Source organism: Egretta garzetta, unplaced genomic scaffold (assembly GCF_000687185.1).
Source record: "Egretta garzetta isolate BGI_Z169 unplaced genomic scaffold, ASM68718v1 scaffold193, whole genome shotgun sequence".
Lineage (NCBI taxonomy): Eukaryota > Metazoa > Chordata > Aves > Pelecaniformes > Ardeidae > Egretta > Egretta garzetta.
The window spans coordinates 1,533,824-1,546,046 of record NW_009259117.1 but is presented as its reverse complement, the minus strand read 5'-3'; the positions used below and the strand labels follow the sequence as shown (position 1 = coordinate 1,546,046).

At 37.0% G+C, this 12,223-nt stretch overlaps 1 protein-coding gene across 4 annotated transcripts in view; it reads left to right on the top strand.

Annotated features, from left to right (window-relative positions):
* Positions 1–6: 6 nt before the first annotated feature.
* The window catches only part of ZBTB49 (zinc finger and BTB domain containing 49), an 18,870-nt gene continuing 6,653 nt past the window's right edge, over positions 7–12,223 (top strand). For 3 of the 4 annotated variants that reach the window (XM_009635505.2, XM_035891090.1, XM_035891088.1), the window contains exons 1-4: positions 7–303; positions 1,218–1,391; positions 3,478–4,580; positions 10,492–10,538. In XM_009635505.2, the coding sequence (XP_009633800.1) occupies positions 1,240–1,391; positions 3,478–4,580; positions 10,492–10,538 (1,302 nt within the window). In that variant the 5' untranslated portion in view covers positions 7–303; positions 1,218–1,239. Of the gene's footprint in view, positions 304–342; positions 639–1,217; positions 1,392–3,477; positions 4,581–10,491; positions 10,539–12,223 lie in introns of those variants that run through there. The other variant, XM_035891089.1, reaches the window with a different exon arrangement.

Genomic DNA, 12,223 nt, shown 5'->3' with positions numbered 1-12,223 from the left:
TCCCGGGGCAGAGCCCCCCCTCCCCTCGGTGCCCGCTCCTCTCACCTGAGGCGAACCCTGTCCCCGTGCCCCTCTCCAGGCTGCACCTTGAGCCTGAGCTTCGGCGAGCCGAGGCTGAGGGGAACTGGAAATGGCATTTGAAGAAGCGACTGTGTTGCTGGGGCTCCCCTTGCTCGGGAGCAGCCTCCTCCCTTGGGAGACAGGCACCCGAGCGCTGAGGGGCTCTGAATTCGCAGGCTGCTAGAGCACTTGCAAGATGCTGCGGTGGGAGACGTAGGCAAAGAAAGCAGTTCTCTGGCAAACGTGGGTTTTTTAATTTTAAAGCCTTTTAAAAGACGTGATAAGAATAAGTAGGAAAAGTACAGTATAATAGCCCGCCTTAATACAACAGGAGGCAGCGAGCCACCAAGTAACAGCATAAAGTAAAATGTGGAGCCTTTACTGCTCGTGCGACTTGAGAACAGGGGCAACCACTTTCTTCTCGTGTTTAGTCCAAGGTGGCTTTTCTGCTTCATTCAGTAGTTGGAAGAGTAGAAGTTCTAATTGCCCGAATAGTTGGATTTTTTCTTTCATATTTACAAGTGTGCAGGGGAAGAGTTTCATCTTTCTTCCAAAAAAACGGAAGTATAGAATTGAATGTAAGCATCTTGTGTGGGAATGTTACTTGTTTTCCCTTCAGCCTGTTCAAAGAAGTGATTTTTGAAGAGACTTTGCATTATATTAAATAAAATTATCATGCTAACTTGTCTGATGAATCAGATCCACGTGAGAAATATGCTTAGCTACAACAGCAATAAATATGGCATAAATAATGCTACTACAGTGTTCTCCCTTTTCAGTTTAGAGGGTGAAAAAAAATGAGGTTTTCCTCTACAAATGCTATTGGTTTTGTAGGTGTCATACATTTTTGCTTAGAATCTAATTCTTGTTGATGTCTAAATTGCGCTTTTTTAGTGGTTATAGAGTTCAGCTCTTTGTTGTAAGCAAAACTTCATTAGATTCAGTATGTCCTGTGTATATTGCTGTATTTCTACTGGTGAGCAATACTGTGACTCATCTTTAATCAGAAAAATGCCATTAGAGCTCACATTGCAGGTGTAAACTGGGGCCTGTTTCCTTTGGGAGCTGAAACAAATTGTGAAAATGTTCTTCATATTCTAAACTCAATTTTGCAATTTAATGTTTAAAATTCATCTTAGCATTTTATTTCATTGTAGGTAATTTAAGTGACTTTCTAGCATGGACACTGTTGCTAGCCATAGTTGTCATCTTCTCCAGCAGCTACATGAACAGCGCATTCAGGGTCTTCTCTGTGACTGCATGCTGGTGGTAAAAGGTGTCTGCTTCAAAGCACACAAAAATGTATTAGCTGCTTTCAGTCAATATTTCAGGTATGTGATGGAAAATTCTGCTATTAAAAAGTGAACTAAATGGTGTTGGTGAGGTTTGCTCTGGGAAGGGTATTTTTTTCTGGTTGTCGCAGACTAAACAACTGTTGGAGTGTAAGGGGAAAAGTTAAATTGTTTGTGCAGGGATAAATCTGATTGAGGTATTTAATCTAATTAAACACTGTGGCCATCATAATTTATTTTCTAGATATACATAGCTAACTACTGCACTATTTGAGTTTGACATTTTCTTGATCCTTACTTGCTCACGGTGCCTCATATAATGGATTCTGGCACGGGCCTGCATTCAGAATTTTAGTATGAAAAGATAACTGTTTACAAGAGCATAGTAGAGTACGTGAACAGAGCCATTATCCATTTCCAGATAATGTGAATTGTTTTGTCAATTATATATTCAAAATAAAATTGGACAATATAAGTTATTATCGAATCTCTATTTAGAACAGATTTTCAGAGACAACATCTGTGTTTTAAAGTATACAGGTGGCCGTGAAGCCACATCTCTTGTTTTTTCCCCACTGTATAGCCCTCCTTGATACTCCAAATTTTGGGGGATGATGGATCTCCCAACTTAGTGTTTTACGTCAGTTATGAGTAAGCTGTTAGATCTGGCAGTTTTTAGACCTTGTTTCTTGAAACTTCTCTAAAGCTTGACTACCAATTCTTATGTAAGAAAATTATTTTTATGTTATGACCAGCAAAAAAAGATGAGAGGTTGTTTTTCCGTTTTATCTTCTGGTGTTGTAATCCTGATGGTGAAGTGAAATGATGCTCAAAGATTGAATTTTTGAAGTAGTTAAAAAGAAATAAGTGCTCAACTTTTATTAAAATTCAATATGATATAAGTGACTAATTCATTTAGACTCTCAACCCAGATCTGTTCATTATAGTTCTGGTTTTAACGTAGATAGTGTGGCCTGGATTTACAAAAGAATTTGGATGTGGGCACTGGCTTCAGAGCAGCATGTAAGTATGAGGATAGGACACCTTAGGTATGGAGATCCATCTGAAACTCTGCATTCCTAAAGTTTAAGCTTAGACTCATTCATTTGAGATTCAGAGCTCATTGATGTTATACCCACCTTTAAACAAAACCTAATGCGAGAGTTAATCCACGGAGAGGAATCATCAAGTTCAGGGCATTTCCTAGTGTAGGAAGATAGCCACACAGGAGTGACCTGGCCCCATTTATATATCATCATTTACTGTGAGAGCATCAGGTTAGAGACTGGGGGTTTTAATGGAAGGGTGTGAAGTTCCTGACTGAAGCAGAGTATGAACCTGCTTAATCTGGGACTGGTTATGGATGTGAAGAACTACAGCTCTAACACTAAGAATACTTTACAACAGATAGTAAGAAGTCGTGTGAATTCAGGCACTGTAAGGATTCAATGGCAGTTCAGTGGGTATTGGTTGGACTGCTGTTTTAGGCTCATGTGCCTGTACTCTTCATTATTCTTTTACTTGGTTCTCATCCAGTACCAGCTAAAAAAATAGGGGCTTTTGGATATGAGAATAGATTGAAAATAATGCCATCCTCTCATCTACTTGCAGAGAAAGAACTAGTCGTAAGAACTTCAGTGTTTGATGGACAATCTCTGTTGACAGAAGAGAATAGTTTAGCTGACTTTGAGGTCTTTCTTCTCCTTTTTACTAGAAAATTTCTCATGACCTATTTATTTGCCATGGTGGAAGTAGAAACACCATTCTGAGTCAACCAACTTTTTGCAAATAAATACACCACTGCACCTCATATGTAAAGAACATTGGATAGGAAACCACAAGTATAGGGTGTGATTTCAAAACATTAATAAATAGAAAATTACAGTTATATAAAGGATCATTTGCTTTCATTTATACTTTAAGTGTACTAGTGTAGGACTAATATATGACAAGTAGTTGAGCGGTTTTGAGACGTTCATCTGCAAAAACACAGCAGTCTAGATAACCATATAGTGTAAATTGTTGTTTCCTACCAGGCAGTCTTTTTGAGGTGTATGTATATTTTTTATAAAAGTGTTGGTGAATTATTTGTGTTTGTATTTGAATATTTGCCTTATTTTATCAGGACCCTTTTCCAGAATTCTTCAGGCCAGAAGAATGATGTTTTTCACTTGGACATTAAAAATGTAGGTGGGATAGGCCAGATCTTGGATTTCATGTACACCTCTCACCTGGATCTTAGCCAGGACAATGTACAAGCTATGTTGGATATTGCACAGTGTCTCCAAGTACAAAATGTGCTGAACATTTGCCACACCTTTTTAAAATCTTCTACAGCTGTAGAGCAAACAGCCAGCATGCCTTGTAATAGCGTATTTTCGCTGCAGAATACTTTGACTGCAGATACTAGCTGTGCTAATGACAGTTACGGAGCAAACCTATTGCACGAAGGCTCAACTGACACACAAGCTAATAAAGTCTTGGCTGACCACCATTCCCATGCATCGCAGTCTGTTAATCTTCGTGCACCCTCAGGTGATGTACAGAAGCAACCACAGGACTCCTTAGATGGCAACTGCACAGAACTTCCATTTAAACAACCGAATTACTATTATAAACTACGCAACTTTTACAGTAAACAGTTCTATAAGCAAAATGCTTGCTCTAATCATGAGAGAGTAGAACAATCCTTTTCTTACAACACGTCTACAGAAATAACCACAGTAGAGACTAATTCTTGTACTGTCAATCACTCTGAGTGTATTCTGGAAACCTCTGATCATTTACCATCAAACTTTCTGGTTCAGTCCTTGAATGAAACTGCTCCAGACCAAGATGCAGAAAGCACGCTTATGCAGCCCACCAAACAGATGCGGCTGAAAAAGGCAATACACCTCAAAAAATTAAATTTTCTAAGATCTCAGAAGTCTGCAGAGCAGCTGCCTGAGCCTAAAAGAGATGACAGTAGAATAACAGGAGTAATTGAATCTGTGAATGAAAGTACCATGGACATGACAAATGTCAGAGTTACTGAAGAAAAAGAAGCTGAAGATTTAGTGAATTCCGAGAATTTTGAACAAACTGTTGAAATTGAAAGATCTCAAGGTCCTTTGGAACAAGAAGGGCAATCACACGCTCTTCAGTCACAGAGGCAATATACTTGTGAATTATGTGGGAAGGCTTTCAAACATCCAAGCAATTTGGAGCTTCATAAAAGGTCTCATACAGGTACAGTTACCAATAATTTGGTCTGCAGACCAAATATTTCAATTAAAGAGAACGTCTTGCAGTATCTCTTGATTCAGAGATGCTGGTTAAGGGTCTACTTTCAACAGGTTGTGGTTTTTGCTTTTTTTTTTTTAATGAATAATCATACAGGAATAAAGACTGTAAGACTGAGTTTAGCTGAGTGTTTTAGTTGTATTAAAGATTTCTCCTTCATATTGTTTTTTAGGGTTCTTTTTCAAAGAATGTTGTGTGATATTTCAATGAAAGTTTTATTTTTGTCTTACCTTTAAAAGAGGCATTTCTAGTTAGTTTGTCAGATGGCTCAGAAGTCTGAGTTGGATAACAATGAAAAGTGTAAATGGATAGAAGACGATACTACAAGTGTTTTAGATGCCCTCAGTTCTCTCTGATCGTATATTCATTGTAAGACACAAGTGATAAGGGCTTCGTGGTCATTTCTTTATAACCTGTAGAAATATGCTCTATAATTAATTTATACTTTTTTCCTAGTGTGAACAACTTTCATTGCATTTACCTAAAGAGTAATGCTCTTGCGGACAAGTAGGCTGCAGAGTGAATGAGAATTTTGAATTACTTTGTTTTAAAAGCTCACAGGTAATGTTATTTTTAAACCTAGTGTAGATTTATTTCTCAGTATCTTTATATTCTAGAGAGAAACAAGACCCAGTCTAACTTTGAATTAACTAATTTGTTCAATTTCACCAGCATGTTCTATTATATTTCTACAACTATAGCTATGTTTTTTTAAAAGGGTTTTTAAGAATTACTTTAGCTAGTCAAGTAAAACCAGTGATTTTGAGTCCTTGAGATTACATTATTCCCGATTAAGCTTTTTAATATTTTTTGCTGTTCTTTTTCGCTATTTTAAATATACAAATGCATCTCTCTCAATGTCAAATAAACATCACTTTGCAAATGAACATACATGTGTCAGTACTTTGACAGTAAATATGAATCCCTCTTAACAGATGCTAATTTATTTTGTTAACTGATCCTTAGTATTAAGAATTTTTCCATGTTATTAGTAGAAGAATCTTTCCAGAACCTGAATATTGTGCATTAGCTTCCTGAAGTTTTCACTTGGTATCTTTGACTACTTCTGTATGTTCACACTACTAATACTATTATTATTCTTACTTTGGTCTCCTGTGAAAGAGTTGCATATATCTCTTACCTAGTTCTTCTATTTGCCTTGTATTTTTTTTTAATCTGTTACCGGATATAATGAGGTATATTTTCATATCTTAGAAATTCCAGGAAAATAAGTGATCAGGTAGAAGATAGAGCATATAGAGAAGTCCCAACTGAGGGAGAGACTCTGAAGTAAATAACATGTGAGTTTGTGCTGGAGAATCTTTGTGAAAGAGGGTCCCCAACTGTGAGAAACCTGTTAGAATGTGCGCTTCCTTAGGCATCTTAATTACTGGGAGGAATCTGGATTTTGTGAGTTCTGGTGCCTATAAAACTGCTTGGTTTTTTAAGATGTGTTGCCCGAGTGATAGACTGAATTATTGTATGTTTCCGAGTCTGCTAAACCATTTGAACATGATGGTCAACGTTTAGTTTACCTTTTCTAGTGTATTGTAACTTAAAGGTCAGGGTAGTGGACTGGGTACTAAGCTTTATAGAAGAAAGAGACTATAGCCCCTGATATACGTGTTGTACAAACATTTTTTTTCTTCAGACACAGCATGGCCAGCAAATGCTTACAAGTGTAGGAAATGGGAAAAGAGGAAAAAGGTTGCAGTAGCTTTGCAAGGTTATTTATGTATGTTGCAATTAATTTCTTTGTTCTTATATGAGGTCTGTGTATTTACACATGCTTCTGCTCCACTTAAGCTCTGGTAGGTGTTGTTTCACATTCCACAATGCTGCCAGATACGAACTAGCTTTATATGTTGTGTAAGAAAAGTGATCCTAGACTTGATTTTGTTGTTGTCACTGTCCTTCTCTGCTAGTCTCAGTATACATTGGATTCAGGAATTCCATGCTGCTTTTCATATGCTGTTCTTCCAGTAGCTTTGAAAAAAATCCAGACTTGAATGCTACTTAGTATGGCATTAACATTCTTCTATAGATGTGATAAACTGACAAAGTTTAAGAGCATAATTTAACAAATAATAAGCACATCAAAGGGTGGAAAAACTGAGGCAAGATTATGACTAGATATGCCTGTTTGCTCGCCTGTTATTTTTGGGTCATGTTAATTTGTTTTCAAATATCCAACTAGTGCAAAAAGTGTACTTGGAAAATTGCAGTGGATAGTGATTAGGATGTTAATATAGGAAGGGTCTGTAGCTGAAGGTACAAGGCACACCTGTATCATTAATACTGGGTATGCTGGTAGTTAAGTAATGTAAATGTATGCTAAAAGCCATTTCCATTCATTTGCCACTTCAGAAAGCATAGCAAATTGTTAGCTAATCAATTTTAGAATAGAACAAAAGGGTTAGCAAGGATCTAAGTATTACAGTGCTTACTGAAAGTCCTCCAAATCTGGTTTTGCTGAAGAGATGAAAGAAACGAGTCACTAAAATGGACCTTTCACAATGGCAAGCCAGTTTTTAACCCACAAATGACAATTCTTTCGGCATAAGTGCTGTGGTGGCCTGGTTGTCAAAAAAAAGCACAGCTGAAGTTCTCTGTCCCTGAACACTAGGAACTGCTAAAGAATTTACAGGTTAACGTGGTTGCTTTGATGAGTTGTCTATGTGAAGGACAGGCATACTGTGTTCAACACAAGTCAGTGTATGGGGTTGTCTAGCTGTTTTTAATTGTATTGCTAGCAGATATTTAAAGGAATCTCTAAATAGAGCTTATTGCATTGATTTTAAGATTGATTTTTTTCTTTGCTGAATGTTATAATTTGTTTTTTTATTAGATTGACCTGTCTGAAAAAAAGGAAGCAAACACACCTTTCTTATACTATCCTTACCTATCCAGGAATGTCCAGTGTTTTGTTTGTTTTGGTTTGGTTTTTTTTAAATATTTTCAGGAAATATCTCAAAAAGACCCCCAAACCCAACCCTGTGGAAAGAACTCTTGGCAGGATGGAAAACAACAGGAGCAGAGTTACACTGTCATGTAATCCTCAGTCTTTTCATTCTGAGCTTTGCTTGAGCAAGCTGCCAGCATTCCATGCCTTAGTGGGTCCTGCTCCACACCTTTGTGATCTCTTCAGGAACCCCACTTCTGCCTTCATGCCTTTCTTCTCTGGAGCTGACACACCACTGTTTCGATCCCACTACTGTGTGGGATCAATTTTCTCTATTGCTGTTGATCCAGCTGTGATCTTTGAGAAGATTAGTGGGTTTGGATAAGGTTTTTGGTTTGGAATTTAATGATAGTCATGGAATCATAGAATAATTTTGATTAGAATGGACCTCTGGAGGTCATCTAGTCCAATCCTCTGCTCAAGGCAGGTCAAACTAGATTGGACTGTTTTGCTCATGACCTTGGGTAGTCAAATTTTGGATACCTCCAAGCGCAGAGATTCCACATTTCCAGGCAACCAGTTTCAGTGTTTGACCACCCTCATGGGGTAAAAGATTCTTTTCTTACATCTAATTGGAATTTTTCAAGATCTAACTTGTGTCTGTCACCTCTTGTCCTATCACTCTGTACCTTCAAGAACAACTCGGTTGCATCTGTCTTCCCATTACGTGAAGACAGCAGTAAGATTTCCTGTTTGCCTTCTCTTTGTAAGGCTCCAGATGTGGTCTTACCAGTGATAGGTAGAGAAGAATCATCTTAAGCTTGCTAGCTGCGCTCTTACTAATATGCTCTAGGAAGCACTTAGCCTCACTTTACCTGAGGGATGCTACAACACTGCGTAGTTCAGTATTTCTGCTAGAATTCGTTCTTGGAATAAGTTACTTGATATGCCTTGATATGTGGTTTGGAGTTTCATTCAGGTGCAGAATTGTTCTCCAAAAACTAATTTGACATTTCTTTTCAAACAGAACTTTTTTGTTTTATCTTTACCGTGAGGGAAAAAACCTCCAACTCTTCGTACTTCGGTACAGTTATAATGAGGCTGCATGCTGCCTACAACAATAGTTTTGAGAAATTTGAGCCTCCAATTCCCTCCCTTCCCCATACTTATTTTAGGGTGGATTTCTGTTCAGATAATAGCCTTTGTGTCAACAGTAACTTTTTTTTGGTGTAGGTAATTTCTGCAGAAATTGCTACTACTGGGTTTTATCCTCTGTTTCAATTTACCTTGTTGCTTTTACGGTTGTCAGAAGCCTTCCCAGTTGCCACAGATCTGGCTCCCTGTTGGTTTCATTTATATTTGTGTTGTCAGTATCAGAATTTTTAGTATTTTGCAAATTTAGAGCGGTAATGAAATCAAGCCTCAGTGTTCCTTATAGCTGAGTTATTGGTTTCTAATTTTTATCTTTAGTTGAACAAAAGCTTTCTTGAAACTGCCATAAGATTTCCATTCTTCATTAAGTAGAAAAAGTAGATTTAGGCTCAAGTTGTCAGAATAACTGCAAGATTGCTATCTGTAAAGTCACATAACTGTGTGTGTTTCCTTCTTTAAAATCTAAGAGGATTGCATTTAGTCCTTGGTCCTGAAATATGCTGAAAGCACACCACCTGTATTGGGCAGCAGGGAAGGAAAATGGAACCTCAGCACCTGGATATTGTAGATGTTGCTCGTAAAACTTCCAAGGGTGGAGGAAGAATACTGGTGTAGAGAATACTTGCTGGAAGAGAAGGCTGCACATAGCCAAGAGGTGTTCTGTAATAACACGAAAATCAAAATTAAAAAAGTAAATTAAGATCTTCAGACAGATTTTGAATTAGCACCAAGATGAAACACAGTGTAAAATCTCTTTTTCTTCTTCTGGAAATATCTGCATCACAATCACAAGGATTTACATGAATTCTTTTGCTTCCCTGTACTTGTGGGCCAGATTATATATGTCCTTTTAAAGTACAGTTAGACTCATTAAAATATCATTAGAAGTCTGACTGTCATTGAATTCAGTGGTATTTGAGCATTATTATTATTGTTTTAAAAATTCTATAAGATGCAGAGATTTTTATGAACAGTGTAAAAACTAGGAAACCAAGAACTATGCAGGCAAAAAAACCCCACCTTCATGAAATACTGTAGAGGAGAAAAAGCGATTAGAAAAAGATAATTTATCTCAAATTGACAGCTAGAGAATTGAGGTATTGTGTAGTCACATTCCAGATTGAGAGTCAAGTTATTTTGAAAAGCTAAAGTGGGCTGCACTAGTTTTTTACTAAAGCTGCTCATATGGTTTTAGAGATTCAAGAATACCAGTTTTATATGTATAAATTCAGAATTTTGGAGCAAGTTACTTGGGTTAATTACCAGATACTGTTATATAGGAAGAGAATTTGAAGGCAAATATATATGTCCTGGAATGGCTACGTGCTGATCAGAGATGTATGGTACACATTGAACAGAATCCATCCAAATTAGTTTCTCTGCATTCCTTGTTCTTTTTAAGAGTGGGCCGTTGTATGTACAAGTGGAAAAACTGGTGCACTTCCCATAGCTTTTGTTGTTGCTGTAGGACCTTGTCTGTTCTGTTCCTCCTAGAGGTATAGTACCCTTTTCATTTGAAAAAAAAGTATTTTTTAGAAATCACAAAACACTCCTATTCATATCAAAACTCTTCTACCTAGTTGTTTTGAAAGAAATTCCGTTCCTGAGCAAGTCTACCTTACAAGCTTAATGGTAAATGCTGTACTTCCCTCTTGAATTTCCCCTTAAGTATATGGGTAAGTGTCCTTTTGGGGATATTTTTACTCTTGTGTTACATGTTTTAAAAGGAAGCGTACCAATTTAAAACATTTGTATTTTATTGCAACTATTGGACGTTCTATGTTCTGTTTCTTCTCCTTTTAGGTGAGAAACCTTTTGAATGTAACATTTGTGGGAAACACTTCTCACAGGTGGGAATATTTTATATTATGGTACTTATATTTGAAAATTAAATGCATCTATGTGTTGATTCTAGAAATAAACTTGGTTTTGAGTCTACAGATACTATTTGTTCAAAGACAAATTTGACTTTAGGGATAAAATATTAAAATGCCTTATTTGAAAAGAACATGTTAAATGTTTTAGATTTCTTTGATACATTTTGTACCCTTGATTCTCTCTGCACTCAGAAGATGTTATGTTTTTTGCCTTGAAAAGAATGTTTAACTGTACAGAGCCACAACTATATTTGAAATACAGAGAACATTCATTCTCAGACTGTGCTTTTGCCTTATGCTTAGGGATATGTTATGAATAGCATTTTTACAATTTTTATGTTTTTATATTTATATTTTTATATAATGTATCCACAATACAGTTTCATCTTCCTAAATGGCATAAATTATTAAGCAGATTTTTCTGAGTCTGTTTCCTTCTATGAAGAACAGCACAGTCTGTCTGAAGTGACAAAACTCAGCTATGATTAAAAAAAACCTCTTGTGAAATTCCCTACTTACATAGAGGGCCTAAGCTTTAGCTGTCTTAACTTGCCCTCCAACGCTGGCTTACTCTTCTGGGTACAAAAATTCATTTGTATTTCTACAAATTTGATGCCTAGTTGTCTCATGTTTATTTCTTTTCTATTTTCTTGGCTGGAACGTGCACCTAAGTACAGGAGACAATAGGTGCATAATTTTATACTAAGATTAAATAACAATTATTGTTGAATAACTCTGGGTTTTCTTATGGTTTAAAGATTGGAATTATGTGGGTTTTGTCTACCCACCCACCAGTGCTTGCGCTTCTCTTGCTCCAGTTTTGTAGTCTACCAGTGGGACTTCTTTGACCCATGAATCTGATGCAGTTGCATCCTCCACTGTGTTATTAAATATGAATATAACACTGCATCCAGTGAGCCATACCGTTTCATCATGCTTATCAAGCCATTTGAGCAGAACTGGTTCTACTTATTAGGCAAAGAAAGTGCATTTTAATTCATTTTGATGGCTGAATTTCTAGTTATTAAAAGAAAAAAGTAGATATTTCCAAATTCCATGGAAAGTACTTTGGGCAAATGGAGTAGTATTTTGTACCATTAGTGTGGAGGAAGAGGGAATAGGAAAGCTTCACACTCAGAGTGTATGACAGGTGACAGACTCCTCATGCAACATGCATTGCTCTTCTTTAACTGAAAACAAACAAATAAACAAAAACCGAAACAAAACTGGAAATTTCTGCCTTTTAATTAAATGCTCTTAAAACACTTTCTCCCCTTCCCTCCCCTCACTTGCCTGAAGTTACCTCACTTGCCTGAAGGTATAGGTATACATATTGATGGACGATACCTACACATCCAGAATATGAGCTGTAGCATTCAGCTTGTGTGCTGCAGTTTGTTCTCTGGTTGTAAAAGGGAACTTGGATACTTCTGAGGTACTTGCTTTTGAATTGTGCAAGTAAGCAAGCCTCCACCTAACAGAAAGATGCAAGGATAATTGCTATCTACTTTTCACTTAGAAGACCATCTTTGATCTTGTTCTTGATCTTCTCAGTCTGCAGGCACAGAAATAGTAACACTTTTCTTATTTAAGCCTTCACGTTCTGTACTTTTGAGATAGTGCAGTTGTTGTGCCTGGTAGTGTGTCTGTTCCTGCTG